This window comes from Schistosoma haematobium, chromosome 6, assembly GCF_000699445.3.
Source record: "Schistosoma haematobium chromosome 6, whole genome shotgun sequence".
Lineage (NCBI taxonomy): Eukaryota > Metazoa > Platyhelminthes > Trematoda > Strigeidida > Schistosomatidae > Schistosoma > Schistosoma haematobium.
Window position 1 is genome coordinate 17,217,839 of NC_067201.1, and position 27,267 is coordinate 17,245,105.

General features: G+C 36.0%; 1 protein-coding gene across 2 annotated transcripts; it reads left to right on the top strand.

Annotated features, from left to right (window-relative positions):
- Positions 1–6,875: 6,875 nt before the first annotated feature.
- DNAAF3_1 (Dynein assembly factor 3, axonemal) lies at positions 6,876–23,102 on the top strand. 2 transcript variants are annotated; one of them, XM_051217005.1, is made up of 12 exons: positions 6,876–7,037; positions 7,079–7,170; positions 7,207–7,300; positions 7,334–7,427; positions 7,464–7,607; positions 11,461–11,554; positions 12,977–13,472; positions 14,427–14,549; positions 17,489–17,879; positions 18,602–18,683; positions 21,529–21,697; positions 22,672–23,102. In XM_051217005.1, the coding sequence occupies exons 1-11, from the start codon at positions 6,986–6,988 to the stop codon at positions 21,595–21,597; spliced, it is 1,731 nt and encodes a 576-aa protein (XP_051065635.1). In that variant the 5' UTR covers positions 6,876–6,985; the 3' UTR covers positions 21,598–21,697; positions 22,672–23,102. The 2 variants fall into 2 exon arrangements, with proteins under 2 accessions (XP_051065635.1, XP_051065634.1); XM_051217004.1 differs by having other exon boundaries at positions 7,207–7,427; positions 21,529–23,102.
- The last annotated feature ends 4,165 nt before the right edge of the window (positions 23,103–27,267 follow it).

Here is a 27,267-nt window from a genome sequence, read left to right on the forward strand (position 1 = left end):
AGTTTGATAAATGCAAACCACGTTAGGACTAAACTTCCCGTTCGAAAAGCGCGCCGTATGCTTGAAGGTCATATTCTGCCACTGTAATAACAAATTTTGTAACGATTTCGTTTGAGTTGCTTATTCTACCATAAATTTCAAGTTGCCTGTTATTCTGCCCTTCTCTTATATGAGTCATCAAGGTTTGATGTGTTGAGTATAATTGACTGTTGTCAGTTCCCAACCTATCGTATTAGGAAATCTCAATCGTTTTGGCTCTTAAATACATATCATCGTAGGCCGTACTGACCGCTAATAACTAGAAATTGCATTAATCCCTCAGGTTTTCGGTGAAAGACAATATATGTGAATACATATGAGTTTTGGAAGTTTCCTCTGTCCTCTAAATGGTAGTCGTCAGGAAATTCCTAAGAATTCCAATTGCAAGCCTAGATCTGTTTGTAGCAGGAAGAACATCCTGACTACCCAAGTCGACAGTAACCTTCCGGAATCCCACAGTGTTTGCCGCGACTGTTATCGTTACCCTAACGAAAGTTGATGATTGTGTACAGGTTGAGAACAAGAAACGACATAACGCTATTAAAGAAAATCCATCCCTTAAAAAGTAGCCGAGAATTTTAAGACTGATCACAGTGACGGGTCATTTATTTTTCATGGGATGAAAGAAGCTGAAAGCTCAGAACCCTGAACTCGTTTTGAGCATGTCATTATGTTGATGAAATAGTTACTAAATCAGCTTTTGCCTCAGAGTATCTCCGGAGTCACCTTGTTAAAGATGTATAGACTAGGTAATAATAATAATAATTTATTCTCAAATAACAGTTTGTTACATGAGGCATGCCAGTTTACAGGCAAGATCAAATTGATACAAATGATACAATATACACTGTATTAAATTACATAGCTGAGTTGAAAATTTATAAGACATGAATGTAGATTGTTTTAATCAGTACTACAGTTGGCGCGCTCCACGAGAGTTGCGTTGCGAATGTGCGACTGATGGTCAGGAATAGGTCCATTGAAGGTATGAGCTTATAGAAATCGCAACCTTTTGTCCCTTTGGGATATCCAAGGCTTTAAGAATGGTGCAGGGTGAAGTAACCTGTTCCATATCTCAAGGGGGCTGAAAGACGGAGCAAGTAAAAGAAAACACGAGAGGCAGAGTAGCCAATATTCATGTAGGAATGTTTAAGGTATGATTACTCAGTCTAATTTTCTTTTATTAAGAAAGAGCATTTTAATAGGTTAAAGAAAATAAGCTTTAGCAAGGTGTGAGTGGACATACAACTGACAAATGGAGGCGATTCGGAAAGGGAGCTGAGAGTATAAGATTATGTGTGATTATAAAATAAAATATAGTGCTAGAAACAGTATTGTGATATAAAACTGGCTATCTTCCTTTTATTATCGAAGCTATTAGAGCCCCTTTCGTTTTTTTTTATTTGTTTTTTCAGGTTTTATAGGGTCTTGAGTAGGCTTCGTATATTAGCGAATTGTCTAGTTTGCTTGTAATAGGATTTCTGAGTAGGAAGTGAAACCAATTCAACGTTCGTAACACGATTTAAAGAGGTATTTTGCGTGATAAATCAGCTTCAATACCGTGACATCCCACTAAACCATAAGGAGCCGTAATTAAACAAAATGTTCTGCCCTACAGACATGGGTGGATTGAAGTTATCGCCCCACCTTCATGTTTGCTGGTCAGTAACGCCACCCTCCCTCCTTTTGTGATGTTAGGCTCTCTTACGTTTATGGTAAGTATGATTAATTCTTTAATCAAAGCACATAGTTGGAATACACTGTCTCTACTAGGTCCATGTTACAAGCAAATCAGATATTTAAAAATTCTGTTTTATGGGTTAGATGTCCATATAGTATATCACACTGCTATGAAAATAACTAATGGTTTAAAGAAGTAAGGATTAATAGTAAATCAAAAGATATGAGTGGGTATAAAATTGTAGAAAAAAAAAGAAAAAAAGATTTTAGGGTGAGAAAAATAAAACATTGAGAAACTCACAAGACTTTGTGGCCAAATTTTGAGCTTTGAATGATCGGCCTTAGTAGATCAGCATCCATAAGATTGAGCTATCTGTCTAATTTAACCTGTAGCGATTTGGGGACTGAAAGCTAGGGTTAGGAGCATGAAATCATGATTAATAAACAATGAATAATAGGAAAGGATAAGCCATATATCCTGTGATTTGCTTATATTCAGATTAGTAACAGTCGAACTTTTTATAATTTTGTTCTTTCTAGATACTAGGCGGTAGCCAAACGGACTTGAAACAAAATCATACTAGGTTGTTTAACGTAGTATTTAAACCTCCTTATGAACGGCACATAATTTTAGAGAATGGACATGAATTAAAGGGTTCAAGATCTTTTGTTCATAAGAACTTGCCTCTCACACACCGTGTAAAATGCGAGGAGCCGAAAAGGAACTACAACTTCGGTTAGATGCTGGCTAAAAGGAACTAAAAATTGTAAGCTTTCGACTACATGCCACCCCCAGATGAAAGTGATCATGTAGTTCTAAACTTAGACTTTCATACAGTTATCAAAAACGAGCACACGTCATCCCAACTCAGACCTAACGTCCGAAGAGCAAATATCCAAGACATTATACACTCAGCATTGTAAGTAGATTGGATAGTAGAGCCAGAGTCCCTAATATGGGAAAACTGTGAATACTTGTGCTTCGACACTTCGTAAGTCTAGAAAACTGTACGAAAAAAAATATTAAGAAATCTATAGAACGCTCTAAACGCTCGTATTCATATATAAACAAACAGGCTAAAGGAAGAGGAAAAATTCCAGCACTATGGGGAGACAGCAATTCATCATTATTAGTAGAGGACGGTTATGGTAAAGCTCAGGTACTCTCAAACTCCTTTAGCAATGCATATCCCGTGGAAATGTCCTTCGCGTCAGTCCACACAAATCCACCATACACACTCACTGGGCAACATGACCATTAAAAAACTCGATATCTTTGGCCTGCTAAATGAATTTGATATAGACAAATCCACCGGACTTAGAGAACTGCATTCTATGTTGCTAAAGGAACTAGCTAACTTCGTTGAGAACCCCTTTGGTAATCTATCCGTAACTGAGGGTCGATTATCAGAAGTCTTGAAGAACGTCATAGTAAGTCATGTCTTCAAAACAGGTACGAAACTGTTTTTAATTTAGCTAATGATTCCTTTGTACTTGTTGAATGCTTGATTTCGAATTCCAAATACAGCACATTCGTTCGTGCTTATCATGTACTTCTTGATCCGATTGCATTATTTCTGGGATCCTTAGTTCGTACCATTATTTAAATACTCCTAATTATCACAGAAACATAAGCCTGAAAACTCCGGCCTGTTATTGTGACTAGTGTGGTTGTTAAAACTTCGGGGAAAATTATTCCAAGGAAGTTGTCTAAGTATCTCGTTGAAAACCCGTTCCTTTCGGAAAAGCAGCATGGTTTTAGGATAGATTATTCCTGTGTCGCCAACTTATTAGTGGCTCGTGAAAGCTGAAGTACTCTTGAAGGCCAAAAGTTACATATGGATGTAGCCTACTTTAACTTCAGTAAAGCTTTCGACAAAATTTCTCACAACTGGCTCTTATATAAGTTAAGAGATATCGGAGTAGGTGGCATTCTAGTAATGTGAATAAAAATAATCCTAGTTGGACGGCAACAAAGAGTACGGGTGAACTCCAGGTTGTCTATCTGCGAAACTATGCTTGGTAGAGTGCCTCAGGGTGCAGTTATGTGGCCAGTGTTATTCCTACTTTATGTAACTGATCGTCCTCGTCTGCTATTACCAAAGTTGTGCCACATGCTGACTATGGAGAGCGACGAGAAGTCAAGAAGATAGCTTAGAACTTCAAAATGACCTGAAGAAATTACCTGAGTGGTCTCAAACCTGGCAGTTACCAATGCATACTTTCGAGTGTATTGTGATGTATTTCGGTCGTCAAGGTATCTATACATACGTGATGAATAACATTGAGCTACATATTGTCTAGGCACATAATAACTAAAGAGTCATCGCTAGCCAAGACCTAAGGTCTACTGCACACTGCGCTGCAATAGTTTTCAAAGGTTTTGAAACCTTATGGTCAATACGCGGGTTCTTTAGTCATGTCGACGCTAAAAGACTTTGCACTTCGTATGCAGTATTCGTGCGTCTTAAACTTCAGTGCTGCATTCAAGCAACTAGCTCCTTCTTAGAAGAAGATTGAGCTTTTGAAAGAGGTTCAGAGTACAGCAACCAAGCTGATTCCCGGAGTAGCGGAGCTCCCGTATGATGCTCGACTGGCCAAGCTAAACCTATTCCCGTTGTCATAACGAAGAGCAAGGCACAGTGAATGACCTAATAAACAGGAGCATGTGACCCTACTGGTAGCAACTGCAAAACTTTACACCTGCATATTAAAATCGTCAAACACAGGCTCAGTTAAACAAGTGATTATGGGAGCTTCAATCCTAGTTATTACATCAGTGAGTTTGCCGATCGTTCTAATACCAAATTCCGGATAATAGTTAGAGGCATTGAATAAACGCTAGGAAGGAAAATGGCAATAACATGTCTCTCAAAATGCTGAAAACGGGGACAAATGTCAAGCAAATCTCTCTGATTTTATTCTGTTAGGACATGATGCAGCACCTGGCAAAGAACGGTGAAACTAATACTGCGCAGTACTCGCAAAGGGTGTCACTCAAGTATGTTACGTTCGCCCTATTGAGATATCAAGTTTGTATTGGCGAGCCGAACGTAGATTAACAATGTAATACCAGTATGAAACTGATTTTTCTCTTTATGTTTACACAACTACAATAATTGACGTTTCTAGTCATTCACGTACGTTACACTTCACAGGCGTAAAGTTTCAGCGTCTGATTGCTGTGGAATTCACAATAGCAGAGGAATTTACTGAGGCCCACCAGGTCTGGTTCAAATCGGTAAAAAAACCTCTCCAGCCACATCGCGTGTTGTGAAAGCTATCTCACATTGACAAGGCAACAGCAAAAAGGCCTAATAAATCACATCTTGGTGTCAGCTAACTTTGGTCAGCAAGCTATGGCGCAGAATACAGACCACGGTTCTGCTAAAGGGATATACCGTGCTGGCAAAAAGAATCGACAGTATATAGTCCCTTAAGAACTGCCCGATCCACTTCAAAAGACATTATGCATATAACTCAGAAGAGGGATGATGATGTAGAGGAGCACCAAGTTGTGGATCAAATAATCAAGTGCCCCTGCAACAGTATAAGAGACCCAAATGGTGAACTAGGAATCATAAACACATACTTAAAGTTATATCTGAAGTTCACAAACCCCACTATACATATAGTAAACCATGACCATTTTCCGACGGGATGGGCTACACAAAACAGGAGGCGGATTGGTAATACACATTGTCAGTCGCTTCAAATCTGCAATGCCACTTATTAGCGAGTTAACCGAAGTGGTAGAATCATGTCGGTGTTACTTAGCTGCGAACGGAACAAAGTACTTGATTGGAGGAATAGACCGGCTCACACAAGTTATAAGACCCAAAAAGATGAGACAGTGCAAGCAATACTAAAGTTACCACACTTCTGATCTGACCAAATATCACTAACTGGAGGCTTCAACAACCTGTCCCTTAATCTCAGCAAGCGGGATACATCCCCTACAGAATGGTGTGACAAACTGATTATCACAGTCATTGAAGGTCCAGGACTGACTGGAAGTGTAAGTGACTCCACGTGATGGGAGATGAACGGGAAACTTTCAAACTTACATTATTTACTGACAAATGATTAACTTCTAGTTGACGGTGTCCAAGTTCACGCATCGATATTATGTAGTGACCACGTAACAATTATGTTCTTCAAAGAGCGAAATGCGAGAGATCCAGCCTATTACAGACTAGTCTCATTACTTAGAATACTGTCGAAGGTAATGGAAGAACTGATCAATGAGGAAATGAGGGAGTGCGTAGATAAAAACAACATCCATGAGGCCTAACACGGGTTTAGGAAGGTCATCATGTACGTGCAATCTCCTCACAGCATGAAATAGCTGGACGACCTACTGGGACCGTATCATAACGGTTCATGTAATATTCCTCGATCTCACTTAAACTTTCGACACTGTTCCTCATGTACTTCTCATAACGAAGGTTGAAAAGATGAGTTTTATTGACCCACCCTTAACGTAGCTCAAATATAACCTGGAGAACAGGACGTTTCGCATCAAGGTAAATAGAGCGCATGAAAATTAGGGGGTCATGACATGAAAATTTTCGCAGGGAACAATCTACCCTCAGAAGGCATAGACACCAGTTCAAAGTACACTGGGGATGCAGTCAAGGCAAACGCAACTTCACTTCATGCGTAGACAACTTTGAACAATCACATCCGAATTGTTCATAATTTTCCTTTAAACATACGCACAGCTTCGACTGCAAGTACACAGTGTTATTGTACACTTGTAGAGACATCTCTGGAAAGTTTCGTGAAAATGATTTGGATATTTGAATAGAAATCAACTGTTTATCTACGGAAGATTTAAATATTTGTTTATTTACCGATTCTGTTTTACAAGTCTTTTGTCTTCCAGACTTCATCTATCTTGATCTTATAGTTTTTATGTAATCAGTGATCAGGAAGGTGAGGCCTTCTGTTTTCAGCAATCTCACCATTCTGGATCAAGTGTACTCACTTAAACTTGGGTTGTATGAATCCCGCCATCACTCCTCGCTTCATCAATACTGTTGTATCAATTGATAGTTTTAACTGGACGCTATAAAATGTCTATAATTGTATCTTAATGTCACTACATCGGTGGGAAGATATTACTTTGTTTAGATTGATTTCAAATATATCGGGCACTGCTAAAGTTCTGCGGAAATCCAAATACTGTAACGATTTGGTTGCTATGGTAGCTCGTACTGAGAATACTTTAGGAAATATCATGTGGTGGGGTCTTACTCCTGCCATGAATCTTGCGAAGTGCTTTGACAGTTTTTGTTTCGGCGATCATTTCGATAGTAAATCACCAATTTTCACAGGGAATTTATTCACAACCTAGATACTAACATACTTTGCGTAGGAATGGGCGATTCAAGACACATCTTGCGAACTTTATCTTCAAGGTTTTCTGGAAGAAATAAGTTTGAAACAGTATTTGCCTTGTTGATATATCAATTTGTTGCTTAGTTTTACCTGATCGAACCATTTCACGAAACATATGCTCGGCAGATGCTTCAGCTATATACAGCTCTTGAGCCTTACACAAGGATAGGGCTGCAGGGTAAAATATGAATTTGTGGTCTAATCTCAAAAGAGAAAGTAGAGATGTATCTTGAAATCTTTGGGAACGTGATGATTCGAGATGTCACATCTAAATATTTGATCAATGCTGCAAATAATCTGAGGAGGTTTACTTTTTTTCCGAGTGACATAACTATTTTCAGGTTGGTGACAAACTTAGGCCCTCTTCCATCATTTGAATTTGTTGATTTGTCAAATCTGAAATACAAGGAACGTGATATGCTAGAGTCAACACTTAAGTTTTGGAGTGGGAGAGATGAAACAAAGTTTGATGCTGACAAGTGTTGGTAGGTTCCTTTTTGTTATCAGTTTAGGAGAGACACATAACGATTAGTAGTCATATTGCCTTGTCAGATTACAGAGTTTTTGGTCGTTCACCCTGTAACCAGTAAAGTCATAAGAAAAAAGAAATTAAAATACTTGATTACTGGTTTTCATTATTCATATTTGTAACAGAAGAATCTATGCTACTCTTTTCTGAATGTTATCGACACAACTTTTGATCAAAGTTTTCTTTTAAATCTCAGCTAACGTGCCAAAAGTACCTTATTATTTTGATCATTTTGGCAGATATGAGGTTGTTCCGACACATCATTCTGTATATAAGATTGTTTAACTTTATATGGCAGTTTTATCTCCACTGGAGTCATTTTATAACATATCTTAGGTTTTGATGACTTCATATATATCATTTTGATACTTTTTTCCCCTCCAAATGTCTGGCATAAAACGGCTTTATAATTAATCGGTATATTAAACCCTGCTGCATCAATAAACCTAACCATGTAGTAGGCAGTTTAAGAGACAAAAGCAATGACTATTAGCTAAGCCTATCGTTATTCATATGTAGCGTGCCGGTATGTTTATAGTATGGGATATCTTACCCTCTTTGCGAAGCATAAGGTAGTATATCACCTTCGTCGATGTCGTTACATTGTTTTTAGTTTCACTAGTACTAACGTCAATCCCTTTGCTGTTTACCAACCAATTTGCGGTGATATGCTGTTTTTTATTGTCTTATTCATACTCAAGGTTATCCGAAAATAGCTTTTTTTTAATAATGTGATCTTGTTATGTGTTAGGAAAAGAACACTAAGCGATATCCTTTTTTAACGAATTAGAAGTTAGGAAAAAATCATTCAGTCCAATAATTAAGTTTAACATATAGGAGATAAACACATGTCCAATCAAGTCTTCACCACAGTGACAAATTAGTCTTGTCATTAGATGATGGGAATTAATGCTGTCAAAGTCTTTGGTGCTGTTTAGGTACACAACGTCAATCTGCTCTTTATTATTCATTCACTGACGTAATACAACACTTCGAGTCGTCGTCATAGAGTAGTTTCTTAATTCAGTTTATTTAAATGTGATAAGGTATTTTAATTTGAGAGATGTTATAGTCCGTTGTTCAATGAAGTTATTTTTACCATCTGTCTCTGCTAAAAGATAAAAGATTGTGTTGAAATTTGCAGGAATTTACCGATCATATCTTTCATATGCTAACGAAAATTTAGCCTTAACTTTAGGTGTTGAAACATAGTCATCACTAATGGGTATGGATCTTAGGCATCTTAAAGCTAATGCTTGATACGCTTCACTACCGTTTGCAAAAGTAAAGAAGAAGAATGAAAGTGTCTAGAACATAAGAAGCAGCTATAAAAAGAGGTGAGGAATATTTATTATTTATCAACAAGAATAGAATAGGCGTGAATTTAGAGGGCTGGTTTTACAATAAGTAAATACACACTAGACATACAGTGCATGAAAGTGACCATATTTATTTTCGGTTGACCTGGCTATTATGCACAGTAGCTATAATGGTTATTTTTCGTCTATAAGCTGCATCAAAATTATCTAGTAGTGACAAACATTTCCCCCATCGGCTGTTTTTCTGATACGCTTATAAGTGATCATTTATGACCTTGATTCACAAATACTGACATCAACTACTGGATTCGCAATCATTCTATTTCTTATTTTCGGTTCTTGTTGGTAATTCTTTTTGAAAATAAAATTCACCCCGATTACTACTTACCAGTTGTTGCGCCGCTCATAAATTAGTTGTCCTAATGCCTTTTATATCTAAGATATTTGGGTCCTTTTTAAACAAGTTTTGATGTGTTTTTAATGACGACACTATGTTGGAAACTATACAACTTTTAAAATACTCCCATGAAGTCGTACTAAGTATAAAGTGATATAAGTTCTGCAACATATGGTTTCGTGGTACGCGTTTTGAAACAATTTTTGTCAGCCAAATATTGGGGACAATAACTAACTTCTTCTTAGTTCAATGTCATTCAGGCTCTTACTGGTAGTTTTTAAACATTCATTGGTTTTGTTTGCGTTTTACAAAATAGATCCTTTATTTTGCTTGTTTGAAAATAGTGTTATTTAATTAATCATTAATGTGGCAGGTTGAAAGTAGTTCAAACTGTGATAAAAAGTGGTTAGCACCAGTTTCGTCTATGCAACTACTTATTTCGGTTATGTATCATTTATATAACTTTTGTTTTTAGTTGTCTTCTATAAGGGTACCGCTTATAATCATGTTCAGCAGTTCATTTGCGCCATTATAAGTTGAAAAGTTGGTTGTCTGTAGCCTTTATCTATGATATTTGAAAAGTTATGATTATAACAAAATACTGTGTATAGATCCAGACGGGCAAAAATACTGATGACTTTCATTTATAGAAGATGTTCTTATGGGTCCTTACTTTTGCAAAATATGTAGAACTAGCTTACTGACTATAAATGACATTCTTCGAAATATACGATGAGTTATAGGTCATCTGTTTTCAGTAATAATGAGTTGAATTTGAATAAAACATATCATAGATCCAGATGCTCATTAGAGCTGTTTCTTAAACTATTTATGTAAATGTTTTCTCGGGAGAAATTAGTAATCAATACACTTCACATTGACTTAGACTTTTTTAAGTTGACATTATGAACTTTTTCTGGCAATTGTTTGAGCAAATAACATTACAGAATATTTTAATTCCATTACAAGTGTTTGAGTATCACCCGTACTCCTTATGCTTTTTGTAGGACAGTTTATTATAATTAGCTATGAAAACATTATTCGTCGTAATTCGTAGGACTATAATTTTGTCACTGTTCCCAAATATTTTATTGATTTCAACCCCAGCATCACATAGTTTTGTCATGAGTATGTTATTTAAAATATTCAATGTCCGAGTTTTTATCGAGAAGAGTCAGATGGATAGGCACATTTAGAAAAAATACTCCAACAGTTGAATCATTTTTTTGGTTATACGTAAGCCTTAACTCGGTGAATGATTAACAGTGACAGCGAAATCTCATTAATTTCGACGCTAGGATCACTCATTTTATAACCTTTGTTTTTATGCTTGTTATTCATTTAACAGAGGCTACAATTAAGTGTACGTAGTGGTTTCTTCAATTCAGTACAGTGTTACAGATTTGTGAGTTTTTGAAGGTATGAGACAGAGTATTCGGCCGTCAGCAAAAGGTATCCATAATCTTTATTCGAGATCTGAATCCAATCCTCTTTGTTTAACAGTCGGGAATAATACCGCTGAAAAATTCTAGCTTCCGTTGGTAGAAATAAGCTACTTAGTTGAAGTCTGTGCAAGGACATTTATCAGTGATTACAGACGTTGTGTGACGTGACTGGAAATCGGTCGCAGTGGTGCATATGCATTCATTTCTTATCTTCCTTCACAATATTCTTTCCACTGTTCTTTCATACATACCTGTTAGTTGTGTCTTTTCACAACACAAGATTGATGTTCAGTCCTTCTAATTATGATTGATGTTTCATAGTTCTGATTACTGATCTATCCATCTTGTTAATTTTATTTAGTTGTGTTTTCGTAGTATGGGAGCTCAAGTCAAACTTTCGCTCCTGTCAGATCCCATTTTTGACTATGATTAAAAACAACACGGTTAGTTGTTGATAAAGTTCTCCCATTGAGCTACTGCTATTATCATGTGCCCAAAGTGATGTTTACAATTTGCATATACCTTGTTGATTCTAAATTATCCGTTTATTATGGAGTTGTGTACTCACTTATTATTGAGATTTATGCCTTTAGATTAAATGGTCTTCTAAATCTGATATTCAAACACAACTTCAAAATTTTTTTATAGGAATTATCGCTTACGTAAACATTTAGGTACTCGTTATGATGCTATACCAAATGTTTTCGACTGGGATTGTAGCATAACTCTACACGATCGAAAGGTAAGTACTTCTAGTTTGCTAACATAATAATAACATAATAAAATTGAAATGGTCGGCAAGGGGATGTGGGGATTTTTTAATTTCGTTGAAATCGCGAATTGATTTAAGTTACAGCGCCAGTGAAAACTTGGAAGCATTAAACACCCATCTCATTGTAGTTTGGGACTTCTCAGCAGAGCTCATCCATGGGTAGTCCCGTACTAGAACAGAAAGTCTGTCCAGTGTTTCCAGTTCTTCATTTGTGGTCTACACATTGGTCGGTTCATGGTTTCAATAAAAATTGAAATAACTATTAGAATTTATTCATCAATCACTTACTAGCACAAAAATGTTTCTGTCAGAAATAAGAATGAGAGACTACATTTCTGTTGCGAAATATTTAGCAAATACTTTTTTCTCTCAACTATTTAGTGTATACCCAGTAAAAAGTATTCTAAATGTTTAGTCCAAAGTATTTGACAACATTTTTTTGTGGTGGCTTATACGATAAAGTTTTTCTCGATTTCAAATTTTATGCAAAGGAAACTTTCTTATACTAACTTCTAAAGGCATTAGAATATGTACATCTACGACCGAAGCATTCCAGATTGTTTTGTTGTAATAAAGTGTTGAGACCAAGTAACAGTTTGATTTATTCTTCCCTATGAAATTCTAAGATAATTATTCATCATTTTTGGAGAGCGACTATGAGTTTAATGTTTGCTATTCGCTCAACTGTATAAAGACTTAAAAGTATAAGCTATTAAGAAGCCGTACAGTTAAAATGAACAGCTATCTATTGATTTTGTCATTTTTGCTATATTTATTCTGATTAGCTTATGTATGAAAGTTAGTTATCCGGTTTATTTCATTTCCAAAATACAAGTTAATAAGTAGTATGATCTACATGAGAAGTAAAGTTTCCTAGTAATATCAGGTGTGAGATTGTAAAATTATAAATTACATTTAAATAATTTCATGGTTTGTAAATAGTCCTCTGGTTGATATTAGTCCATTACAAAGATAATCTGCATAGACTACTTAGTTAATTATCTGGGTAACTCTGGGAATTCACATTTTTAACACGGTATTTCATTGATGTTTTCGATGTAACAGTATGGCATCCATTTGACCTCGAAAGTTGAATGATAGAAAACTATGGTTAACTATTATCATCATCTAGTTAACAGTATTCTTCTAAGGACAGATTACGAATATACTTTCCTTATCATATAATCTCCATATTTCATGTGAATACTTGACGAGTAAAACGCTGTTTATTAGAATGTTTACAATGAAGTACTACATTTGCACTATTGTTATCGATTTTCTTACTGCTGACATTTGAAAGGAAAAATGGTGTCTCATAATTCTTATTGTAATCATATCCACTTTAAGAAATAGAGACTCATGAAAAGTTCTTTTTGTGTTATTTTTGTCAAGGCTACTCAAATAAACTCTAAAGAATATGCTCATTGGCGTCAGTATGGGATGGCATTTGAACTTCGGGAAGCCAATTACAATGTCCCAAATAGAAGTTTAGCTTCTGGAAGAGTTTTCAGGAATTCAGCTGGTGATAAAGGAGTTTACTGGGGGTATTGGGGTGACATAATCTGCTCACCATATTTGGTGTTTGGCATAGATACATCTGAATGTAGTGAATTAAATCGTCTTGTTAATGGGAAGCATGCATATGCGGCATCAACAATATCTGAAGTGAATATCCGTAAAATGTTCTGGGAATTAGAAAATCAAAAAGACTGCCCATTACATATATCCGTTCCATTTTTGGATCCATCAACAACAAATGATAATATCAGTTTCCCTGACGAAGAAGTTAGTTCACAAAATGATCCCACAGTAGAAAATGACACAGACGATAGTAAACAGAATATGAATGTTGAAAATAGTAATTCTGATGACTGCATACTTATGAAGTGTAAGTAAATGTAAAATCTTTTTAGAATTTAACAGGATAAAAATGTTTATTGATTTTTTTACATTATATCAGTTCTCTGGAACTTCACTTTTGGTGGTAACTTTACCAATCACCGTTATCAGCTGGCGAAAGATGGGACATTAGAAAGAAGTTATTTTGTTCCGTAAATGGATCGGAATCAGGATCTAAGTCGGAATTCTATGATTTATATTTTCCAGTGTTAGTCAATTAGAAAGTTTGGTTGATCTTCCATCCAGTGTAACCAGTAACTAACTAATTCATTCTCAATTTCCCAGCAGATAATGCTAAGTGCTGAGATAGGCTATCAAAAATGTTTTCAAAATACTTAGTTGGTATTTTGGACGATTTCATTTATAGGAAACCAAGTACTTTCGTGTGTATCTATACTATGTAATCTTTTCATTAATTAGATATTTGAGGTGGCAGTGCTCTATTATTTGGGAGACAGCTATAACTGATTCTTTCATCATGAAAATGAACTCAGAACACAAATTGGCGCATGCGAAAGGCGATTATGATGTGTGATCTATTCTTGGAACTTTTAGTTTTTCGTTATTATTCTTGTTAGCTGGTAGACTGAGTCTACTCCAACAGGTTATTGTTGACTGAATAAGATCATAGACTTTGATTCTGAAAATTACTTGATATTCTTCGTGTTATCCTCATACAGCTCGTGGAATCAAGTATATTTTTTTCGGGGACTACAAAAGACCATTTGTGATAGTCTACTGTATTTTCATTGTTATTTTGATCACGGGAATTATAAGAAGGAATGAAAAAACTAACAACGCACAAATGAATACATAATCCAATTCGACTGAACAGTTCATTGAATAAGAGACAGAAATATAGTTAAAACATTTTATCCTATAGAAATTGTATATATCATCACTTTTGAGTTTCTTCAGTTACATTTATGCTGTGTTTTTATAGCAGAAAAACTAAAAGAAGAAGAAGAAGAAGAAGAAAAAACATCAACTCAAGCTAAGTCGAATGAAGAGCCAGAACATCCTAATGAAGATTCTTTAACAAAACAATTTGACAATACAGAATACGGTAATAATATTATTGAAATATTATCTATTATCGTTAAATTTGATTGTTTTGTTAATGAAAAATTATTTTTATTTATTTAGGAATTAAATAGAGTAACTAACATCAGTCAGTCAGCAACAACGTAGAACTTTGTACGTATGTACGTACATCAGTTGAAGTTGTCATACCACATTAGCACAGAGATACAATTGTCAATTCAAATACCATAGTGGTGGAGGTAGTGAAAGTATAAGCAGTAATCGGAAACATTAGGGTTTGAAGATGCTATTCAAAGAGTACAACCCAGTAAAAATACAAATCTATTTTTAAATATTTTAATTGATCTAATATTAAATGACCCAAAGTAGAAGCACATCTATATTGACGGTTCATTGTTTCTTATATCCTTAGCAATTAAAATGTTTTAAAATCAGTTGATAGGATGCTTAAATATTGATTATGTCTATTCTGTTATTCACTATGAAAATGTATTTGGAACTTCATATTCTATTAGTAATTCAAATCAGTCTCAATCATTGTTTCCCTTGTTTCAAGCTAAGTATTCAGTTATAGAAACTAATCCGTCAATATTTCTAACCTTAAATTTAATCAACAGAGAATGAATTTGTAGGCATAAAATATTGATTTTATTCTTGGTAATTCGTTTTATACATTCTAAATCCGGGAATATAAATAATGATGGTCAATCATTGACTTATCAATGTGCTGTACTGCCAAATTGATGGAGTAGCCATGGGTAGACCTTTGGGCCCAATTCTGGCGGACGTATTTATGGGAAACCTGGAACAGAAGCTTAAGCATGCAAATGATGGTACTACACTACTGTAGATGACACATTTCTCGTCTGCAATAATCACAAGCACTCCATGAACCTACTCAATCTGTTTAATAAAGCACACGAGGATATGGAATTTACTATGGAACATGAAGTTCACGGTAAATTCCACTTCCTAGATATTGGAATCAGACGAACATCAGATGCCACATTACAGACACATTCATCGCAAAAATACATGGAGTGGAGTATATCTCAATTACTACAGTTTCTGTCCAATGAGTTACTAAAAGGGTATTGTATGAACCCTATTTGACCGCCCGCGTAAAATTCGCTCAAAGGAATACCTGGAAGAAGAAATTGCTCTCATCACTAATTGCCCACGTGAAAATGCATATCCGGCGAAATTCATCCATAAATATGCCAAACCCAACCCTCGGGTTGGGTTCCGCGTTGAAAGTGACCTACCCAGCAGCGAAACTGACAACGGTATGGGAAACGAACTGCTCACTTAAACAAACTCAAATCGACAAGTCCTCTTTTCTCAGTAGCTCCAACTGTATTCACCAGTTTACATGTACGTGCCAAATCACATACATTAGAAAAACCGAGAGAAGAGTACATGTTCGCATTTCTGAGCATGTTCCGAAGAAATTGAGGCTGCAAGGGACTAAGGCCCTCAACAGTGCAATAGCTCGGCATTTACTTGACAGCGGGCATACCAATGACATCCATTATGCTTTTAAAATTATTAGCAGACAAAGAAATACAGCTTCTCTCCGTTTTGTTGAAGCGATTGCGATAAAAAAACTCAAACCGGATCTATGTATTTAAAAAGAGATAGTAATAAAATTATTACTACCCTGGTAATCCAATTTTTTTGTTTTTGGTTGTTTTATTTTGTCAACGTTCAGTTTGTGTTATATTCCTCTTCCATTAGCGAATTCTTAAACCGACCTTTCACTCACACATTTCCGCTCAATTGATTCTCTTAATTATGTGAACTCTTCAAATTCTATTCAATTATTACGTAACTCATTTTATCAGTTTTTAATTTTATGAATCCTTCATTACCTCTAAAATTATCACACAGTTCATCGTATCTGTATCTGAGCTCCACTCAGTTATTACACCACCCATCCTTAATGTTTCCTTGATTCTAACACCAAATAATTTCTGACCTGTTCTTGGACATTTATGTATTTCAATGGTTAAGATCATGAGTCAGTTGAAGCTAGACCACCATGGAAAACCTGGAAGCACTGGACGGCCGTTTCGTCCTATTGTGGGACTCCTCAGCAGTGCGCATCCACGACCTCGCCCCCTGCGAGATTCGAACCCACAAAAACCCATCTGATATTAATCAAAAATATGCTCACTAGTGACTGGCTTCACGAGGTATATCCTGGAGTTCTAGTGAGAAGTAGTGACCAGTGGAGTTCAACCAGGTCTGTTGTGAGGTAGTAACTCACTGAAGACAATGGTGAATGTGTCGCTCAATTTCGCGGATTAGTTGAAGTTAGACATTAACACCGCTGGATGCCTGCTCAGTGGTCTAGTGGTTAAGTGCTCGGGCGCGAAACCAGTAGGTCCTGGGTTCGAATCTCGCAGGGGGCGAGGTCGTGGATGCGCACTGCTGAGGAGTCCCACAATAGGACGAAACGGCCGTCCAGTGCTTCCAGGTTTTCCATGGTGGTCTAGCTTCAACTGACTCATGATCTTAACCATTGGAATTACTACAATCTCCACAAAAAACCCATCTGATATTTATGTATTTATCTAATTATCTTTGATAACCTTTGTCATTCCAATGCTTTCCATTCACTTATGTCAATTGTTTCATGCTGTTTCTTATCTTAATGTAAAATTCCAATACATATTTGGTTGTAAGCAGCTGACGAGAAAACACGAAATATAATGAATCCATATTATTCTGCATCAATATTTGTTCTGGCTTTATGAATGTTGATCATCGCAGAAAGTTATTTTATTTAACTTACCTTAGTCGTAAGTATAGTTGCTTTTAAGATGGATTTATGAACTGTTACTCATTAGTTTTAAAAACAAAAACTGAAGAAGGAGAGATAATTATTCACAAGTTGACTAAATTTAAAAGTCAGTTGGTGACTGGATTATTTTTTCTGTTCTGTCTTTTTTATTTCAGTTCCATTGGATATTGCAAACACATTCAAAGTTAAATTTCTTCCATGTAACAGCTTTTTAGACTTATCTATAAGATACCGATCTTTATTTCTCAAAAGTAACGACAATAACTCATCATCATTAAACAATCGTTTCCGAATAATTTACATCGGTAACAGTTTAGTTCACTTATTATCTGATCTGCATAAAAGAGAAATTAAAAAAGACAATGGATTACATTCCAAATTGAATAGTAATCTAGATGCAGAAGAATGTAATGATAAATTAGAGGACAAGAAAGTTATATCCAATGAAAGCACTTTAGAAAATGATTTATTTAATACTGATACATTCAATGTTTCATTCACTGATCTTTTGGAAGATGAAGCATTGCTAATTGTAGAATCTATTCTGTGAGTTTGACAGTCTTATTCATAAATAACATTGTTTTATTTTATTCGCATGATAGTACACTGTTTAAATTATGGTTTCTTTCAGTAATATTCTTCTTTGATTACATCTATCTCTCTACATATTTAATGTGTGTATGTGGATAGTGGAATCAATATACGGTCATTTGAAGTTATTCATCTTTCTCTCTTTAAAGCTGTAATTATTCATTTATTTATTTTTGAGGAGGTTCTTATTTGTGATTCTAGTAATGAACATCATATTAACAAGTTTTGTTTTATATTCCCCGTAAAACTGAAACTAAACTCTACACGCTTCAAATGGTGAGGAGAACAAAGTCAACTCAAGTTGAGTTAGATCATGAGATGTTTGAAACGAGAAAACCCCTATACAATTAGATTGGCAGGTCACTGTCTGTTAGTACGAGCTGCGTATCTCAAATTAGAACTTCCAGGCAGACTACAGGCTGTGACAGAACTCATTTGTTGGGAGCCATAGCTTTTAACCCTGTAAACCATGAATTTTCAGTTTGATACCATTTAATAATGTCTAAGTATCATCGTTAATTATGAAAATTTAACATGATATATTCTTGTGAAAGATTCTAAGCCGATATTCAAGTAAACTGCTGTTTATTTACTACAACAACATTTTACTATACTAAATTTTAACCTAAACTTTCTTTATTAACTTGATTTCTTAATATTCTTCTACACATTTGAAGGTATATAGTGGAGGTTAGGTCCGAACAAATCAAAGCGTATTGCGAAAATGTTAAACAAATGGCTTGTGATCTTGGTTTTGAGGTGAGTTCAATTATGTAGGGCATGTATTTTATTCTAACTGACTTACTTATGAAGCCTTACTTTTTTGTTACAATTTTATTTAAGGACAAGTTGATGATGAAAAATGTGTGTGTATTCTTAAGAAAAGAGTTAGTTGTTCAGGATATTTCACTATCTGAGAAAATGAAAACCTGTTTAGTAGCTAGTTCTTCAGTTGATATGTTGACTACGACGTTAAGATATTTTTAAATAATCATTCATCGATAATTCATCTATAGCAAAACCAAAATTAAAATTTATTTTTAGTAAACGGTTGTGGAGATTATTGAGTTTTTATTCTGGTTAATAACTGATCAATGTGTAGACCACGATTAAAAGCCTGGAAGTACTGAATGTCCTTTTTCCCCTCGTATGGGACTCGTGGGCAATGTGTATCCACGATCCTGGACCTAAGACGTTGGGTCTCGCGTGCGAACACTTAACCTCCAGACCACTGAGTCGGCATGCAGCGGTGCTAATGTCTAACCTCAACCAATCCAGCGACCATTTTCTATTGTCTTCATTGGGTAACTGCCTTACAGGTAACACGGAAGTTAGACATTATCATAGTTGGATGCCAACTCAGTGGTCTAAAGGTTCAGCGTTTGTGCATGAGACACAAGGTCCTGGGTTCGAGCCCCACATACGGGATTGTGTATGCACGCTGTTCACGAGTCCCATAGTAGGACGGAATGGCCATCCAGTGCTTTAAGGTTTTTAAGCGTGGTATAACATTGATAGGTTCATGATCTCGATTAAAACTTTTTCTATTTTTTCATTAACCTAAGATATATGGATATTTGTGTTTCTCTGGAAAATACAAAGGGATTTCGCCAGAAAGTCGTGACTTTGTAGAGTTGTATAGATTGTTCAATAAATCTATCACAACCAGAGTATCACCACCATACCTAGTAAAAATTGATACATCTTATAACTTGATGTTCACCTATCTGTTGATAGTACTACACCCTTCTTTTTCTAAAGAACACATTATGTTTATCAAATAATAATAAAACTAAGGAAACTTACTGTTGGTTTATGTGCGAAACATATCTATCTTGAAGAAGTAGGGCGAACATTGGCCATTGGGTATTTGTAATAGGTAATGGCTTTGCTCCATAGAAGAACTGCGTTCTTCAAGTACATTTCAAAGGTGGAGCTAACAAATGATAAGCTTAAGAATGGAGTGAATGCTGGTGAAATTCAACAGACTGTTGATAATAGGTAAGAAAACAACAAACGGTTGTAACTGAGTTTACGTGAACGTGACTTATAAAATGAGGTATTGCGGAAATTCTTAGCTCCTTGCAAACTGGTTTATTTTATCTTCTGGATTTTTGAAATTGCTAAGCTAACAATAGCAGGCACATAGGTGAGAATGGGAATGGAGAAGTTTAATTTTATATAGCGTGAGAAAGGTGATACGGGAATGATTTTACAGTTGTTTTGCCTACTTACAGGAAGTATGATATCCTATATTCTGGACAGTGCTGGACAGACCATGTGTTGTTGCATGATCACGTGGTGAGTGAGAAATGTAAATATAGGCAGTCCATTGTAAATGCATTATTCATATCGCCATGGTTATGGCCCGCGTATTTCTGTCTGGGTCATTTTTTACAAATGAATATGAAAGAGTTGTACGTATTAGTATCCACTTTTGGGCGGTACAAATTTCCATGCATTCTTGGTTTTCTTATTTACATGGTATACTCTTCAAGGGTTTAAAAAGTGTTTGACGATATCTGAAACATCGTACAGAACAACTACGTTATAGAAGCAAAGATCATTCATCTAACTCGTCGTATAAAAACTGATGTCAACATCAAATCTATTTTGGTGCAATAGAAGTTCGCTTCATTGCATCTAAGGATAATGAATAAGTTATCTCATTTGTAGCTTTGGGAACTAATGAAGCTTGCGTAGGAGGTGTTTTGTTTCGATGAAAAATATCAGAGTCGGTATGACCAGAGAACAGGCAAAGTACAGATCCACAGGGATTCGGAACCTACTTAAGTAATTGGGTGACTAGTTAAACACATTATTGATTATAGTGATTTATAACCGTGTTTATTACTGTATTACACAATAAGCAGTTTTTGCTGATGATCAATAGAAATCCAAACTATTTAAAAAGACATTAGTGTATCTATGACTCTTGTTTCTATCATGTTTGGACTAAAACCTGAGACTTTTTTATTTTCAATTCTGTAATTAGAATATAATTACAATTTTTTAATATACATCAATGAATTTTCAATCCATACGATGTGATGCGTATGTCTGTACACCGATTACCATGACTAGTGTAGGGTATGGTTGGAAGAAGGTTCGAGGCGGCCAAACCAAAACGTGGCATCAATGCTTGAAGTCACTAACTTCTAGTCTGATCCATGTTGGTAGATGCAGACTACTTGGTTAGGGGTCCGCGTTACTAACGTAACCAATGGTTGGAGACTCTGAGTGACATGACTCAGAATCGATCACAACCACGTAGGCGTATACACTCTTTGTCTTTCCTTAAACCGTGAAATTAAAATTGCTTTATATCATTTCTTCTACGAACTAATTCTTACTTCCTGTACTATTTCCTTATATGCAATTTTTCTTTTATATATTACCGCCACTGAATTAACTATTTTTATGAATTCGGCGCTCATCTTGTTGTACTAATGCGGTATAGCAACTTGGACTGATGTACATATTTGCCTGGTCCTATGTAGTAGCTGACTGACTGACATTTAAAAAGTAATTTAATTGAATTAATGAACAGATATAATGACAAAATATGTTTGCTTCTTCTATCATTTTTTCCTTTTTATTCTAGTCTATTAAAGAAATAAAACCAATGGAGGATCATCATTTATATTTTCGTTTTAGACGGAAATTACAATAACAATGTTAAATATAATGTATTCAGTAATATCATATGTATGATTATACTGAAACGTACTCTCTACTTCACAGAAGTTCACAACTCTGAAGATCAAATAAATGTATTTATATTTGTGTATTTGTTGTCAATTCTATTGCAATTATGAAAGCAAAAGCTATTCAAATTGATACTTTCTTGATTATTTAAGCTAAAATAACAATAATGTACATTTACTATGATAACCTGAGCGTATAATTTGGAAAACGGAATAGATTGTATATTCATGGTTCTACTTTCAGTGAAATGACACCTTTGAAAGTTTACTAGTTGTAATTGTGATGATTGATTGAAGTTAGAAAAAAAGTCATTGGAATTCAGCTTATTAGTTCGAAGTTTAAGCATTCTCAACGAGACTTGAAGAAATTTGGATAGATCCTTTTTGAGTTCGTGGATGAAAGTTGTTAGGAAGCCTCAAGACAGGAAGAAATTGATGTTTGGTGGTCCACGATTTTCAATAGTTATCTAGCTAACTTCAATACATGAAGTAAACCAATTACATTAGGGTTGAGATAGTTTTCATGTATTCTATTTTATGGGATTACAACAGCTTATAAACATCATTTAGTTCAAAGATCATTGTTAATTATTTAATAAGGAAAATCAAAATTCTGTTGTTGTCTTAAGTGACCGACAAAGTCCAGTATGTTTAATATAATCATCATTGTTCCTCAATCGATGGAGTCTTCGTCTTAGTAATAAATTCCGTGATCGGAGTATAACTTTCGGATTTTATTTAACTCGGATCTATCGATCAATTAAAAAGAGGCTTTTTTGTTTAAGAAACTTCTTGTTTGATGGATGGTCAGATTTATAGCTTATGGAAAAGCTGAAAGGAATGAGGTAGGAAGCCACATAATTCAATTATGGCTTACGATTATTAACAATAGAAAGTCTCTAGTTTTTTAGTCTTTTAGTTTATCTAGTCAAGTCTAGATGTCTAAGATACTATTGAGTATGTGATGTATATATGTTATTGTCTACTTATTATATTACTATTGCTTAAAAAAACTCAATTGTTTTGACTGAATTTGTCAGGTCTCTGAAATCAATCAAAGAATGCACTAATGATATATTTTATTTTGTATATTTTGGTTTGAACTAACTACTGATCAATATTTTTGGTATTGTTGTATCCCGATAAGAATAAATGAACGGTAATTTTCGGGATCCATTTATGGACCAATATTATGAGTACATTTTTGTCGTATAATTGTTATGTAACTAAACTGTTCATATTCATCCCCCTCTTATTATGAGCTTTATTTTGACCTATGAACTATGAATATACGATTTACCATTCATGAATTATTCCTTGTCTGTTAATCGCTACCTCCCTCATTCACAGCCACATCTGGCTAATTCTTGTACAAATATTGTTTCATATTTTACTGGTACGTTGTGGTCGGTTTGATTGGTACATAAACTCAGTATGCTTGAAATATAATGATTCATATCTCAGAGGCTGAGACTTGTGTTCTGGACTCAAGTGGCTGGGCTAGACAGAGAAGCAGGGCCAATCCGAACTCTAGACTGCTCATGCGGTTTTACGTGTCATTGATTCGATCGATAAGTCGCTGCCGTCTAATCTGCAGTCACAGTCACAACAGGTATATTAATATATACCAAGTAACTGAATACACGAGTAGAAACGAAATTTCTTTGAAAACAATAAACATCTCATGAAAAAGGTAGAAAACAAATATTTGATTGTTTCGGCTATCACGTTCTCCTTATCAGTAATGACAACCGTTATTCTCAAGATAAAAGAAATACGTTAATAAATATTTAACTTTAATTAAAAGCATGAACTAATCGATCATGCTTATAAATTTTGTGCTGAATAGTTTCTAAAGCGACATCATAGTAACTTGTTCCTTTTCGCTAAATTAACAAAAGAAGAAACAAATATCCATTTGAGTGGTTCAATTTGTCAGTCACACATTGTTAAATTGATTTCTTACAAGAGAATGTCATCAGATAATTGTTAATCTGCAAATGTTGGCATTCATAAATTTCAATAAATTCCTTCTTAGGATAATTTGAATTATTTTCTACTTTGAATGAAAAGTTCTTCACAATAATCATCTTACAGATTACACAACTTAGTTTGCTGATTCCTTGTTAGTAATTAGTTCACCATGTCATGTAGTTCAATTTATAGTTAACAAAAAGATCTGATTGTGGTTGAACAACTGTTATAAACTAGAAAGCGCTATAGAGCTGCCTTATTCTAGTTTGGGACGCTTCAGTAGTGGGAATCCACGAACTCATTAAAAATCTAACCCAAGATATTCAAATCTTGTGGCGAGAGGCTGATATTTAGATCACTGAGTTGGTATCCAATGGTTTATTTGTTCAAGACAGATCAACTAAAGATATTAAGCAAACAACTTATGGTAGCATGGGGTATCCATCTAGATTCGGTCCCCAATGGGGTCGTGATAGCTCACTGCTTGAAAGTCTTAACAGGACAGCTTAACTTCCCCGTGCTTTCAAGTTTATAATGTTTGTTTAATTAAGATTAATCCCCGATGTTAATTAGAAATTCAAAATTTTAATGAATCTATGTGTAGTAAAAGGTTAGTTTATGTTGCTATCTACTTTTTCAAAAATGAAAAAGAACGTAGAATGTAGTTTCAAACTAAAAATTTAAGTTATACAGCATGTCATACACGTATTCATTTGCAATCCTTGAAGAAGATGGCCGAATTAATTTAGTGTGCATACAATTTATCTTCTGTGGAAGGTTTCTGTTTTTAATAATAAACACTTTTAACACTACGAGTTTATAGTAGTAGTAGTAGTAGTAGTAGTAGTAGTAGTAGTAGTAGTAGTAGTATTAGTAATAGTAGTAGTTACTTAGTTACTTACATAGGCTGGCGACTAGCATTCTCCAACCAACTCTGTCATGGGCCTTCCTATCTAGTTCTATCCAATTTTTGTTCGTCTTTTTTATGTCTGTCTATATTTCTCTGGGTAATGTGTTCTTTGATCTTCCTCTCCTCCTTTGGCCTTGAGGATTCCATGTGAGAGCTTGTCTTGTGACGCAGTTGGTTGCTTTCCTCAATGTGTGTCCTATCCAATTTTCGTGCTTCTTCCTGATTTCTTCTTCCGCTGGGATATGGTTTGTTCTCTCCTACAGTAAGTTGTTGCTAATAGTGTCCGGCCAACGGATCCGAAGTATTTTGCGTAGACAACTGTTAATAAACACTAGTATCTTCTGGATGATGGCTTTCGTAGTTCTCCAGGTTTCCGCCACATACAGTAGAACTGTTTTGACATTTGTATTGGACATTCTGACCTTGGTGTTGGTTGACAGTTGTTTTGAGTTCCAGATATTCTTCTTTTGTAAATACGCTGTTCTTGCTTTGATGATCCGTGCGTTCACATCTGCATCGGATCCACCGTGTTCATCACTGATGTTGCCCAAATATGTAAAGGTTTTTACATCTTCCAAATCTTCTCCGTCAAGTGTGATTGGATTGGTGCATGATGTGTTGTATCGGAGAATCTTGCTTTTCCCTCTGTGTATGTTGAGACCTACTGCTGCTGAGGCTGCTGCTACACTGGTCGTCTTCTCCTGCATTTGTTGTTGTGTGTGCGACAGAAGGGCCAGATCATCTGCGAAGTCTAGATCGTTCAGCTGCATTCTAGCTGTCCACTGTATCCCGCGTTTCTCCTCAGAGGTCGACGTCTTCATGATCCAGTCGACCACCAGGGGGAAGAGAAAGGGTGAGAGTAAGCAACCTTGCCTAACACCGGTCTTAACCTCGAACGAGTCTGTCAGCTGTCCTCCACGCACGATTTTTCAGTTTAATCCATCATATGAATTTTGTATGATAGTAAATATCTTCTGAGGCACGCCGTAGTGTCGAAGAAGCTTCCATAGTGTTGTCCTATCCACGGTGTCAAATGCTTTTTCGTAGTCAATCAATTTGATGTAGAGTGATGAATTCCATTCAATTGATTGTTCCACACTGATCCGTAGAGTTGCGATTTGGTCTGCACTCGATCGATCCTTACGGAATCCTGCCTGTTGGTTACGAAGTTGGACGTCTACGCAGTCCTTCATCCTGCTTAACAATACCCTGTTGAAGACTTTTCCCGGTATTGAGAGATGAGTGATGCCCCTGTACTTATCACACTTGCTGAGATCGTCTTTCTTCGATATTTTGATCAGAAGTTCTTCTTTCCAGTCTTTTGGTACTTGTACATCATCCCAAATCTTATTGAAGAGAATGTGGAGTATCCTTGCAGTTGCCGCTACGTCTGCTTTTAGTGCCTCTGCTGGGATGTTGTCCGGTCCTGCTGCTTTGCCACTCTTGATTTGTCTGATGGCCATGCTGGTTTCTTCAATCGTTGGCGGGCCAACATTGATTGGGAGGTCCGTGGGTGCTGCTTCGATGTTGGGTGGGTTCAGTGGAGCTGATCGATTCAACAGTTCTTTGAAGTGTTCTACCCACCTGTTTTGTTGCTCTTCAATGTTGGTGATTACCTTGCCTTCCTTGCTTTTCACTGGTCGTTCTGGTTTGCGGCGATTTCCAGAGAGTTTCTTTGTCGTGTCATACAATTGTCTCATGTTTCCTTCTCTTGCAGCCTTTTCCGCCGTTCTCGCTAAATCCTCCACATATTTACGTTTGTCATTTCTGATGCTCCTCTTCACTTGTTTGTTTACTTCTGTGTATTCAGCTTGTGCCTTGGCTTTTTCTGCTCTTGTTCGACTGGTATTGATCGCTGCCTTCTTGTTCCTCCTTTCTTGAATCATATCCAGTGTATCAACAATGATCCATTCCTTATGGTGGTGCTTCTTGTGGCCCAGAGCCTCATGACATGTTGAAGTGATTGCCTCTTTGATCCCCTTCCAGTTGCTCTCCATAGTAGTTCCCTCTTCACTGAGTAGACCATGAAAGGCCTGGAACTTATTGCTGAGGGCTATCTTGTTGAGTTTGTCAGTATCCAGAAGAAAAGCTGTATTGAACTTTTGTGATATTGTACGCCCCGTTTTCCAGTACTTCTCGAGTTTTAATTTCATCTTGGTGACCAGCAATTGATGATCTGATGCTATATCAACTCCTTTCCTGGTCCTCACTTCTTCCATTGTCCTCCCGAACTTTTTGTTGATGCAGATATGGTTGATTTGGTTTTGCGTAGTGTGACCCGGTGAAGTTCATGTGGTTTTGTGTGGGAATATAGTGCCGCCTATGACTAGTTTGTTGAAGACACATAGGTTTACAAACCTCTCATCATTTTTGTCCCTTTCTCCAAGTCCATGTCGTCTCATGATGTCTTCATATCCGGTGTTGTCCATTCCAACCTTGGCATTTAAATCTCCCGTCAGAATGGTCAGGTCCTTTGTTGGGCACTTCTCGACGATTGATTGCAGCCTATTGTAGAATTGATCTTTAGCGTCTTCATTGTAGTCGTTCGTAGGCGCATAGCATTGGATGACGTTCATTGAAATGCCCTCTTTCTTTGCTTTGAATGAGGCTTTGATGATCTTTGGTCCATGAGATTCCCATCCTATAAGTGCATTTTTTGCTTGTTTGGGCAACATTAATCCAACTCCTTGTGTATGTGGGGCATTTTCTTCTTCATGGCCAGAGTATAATAGAAGCTCCCCTGACGCTAGTC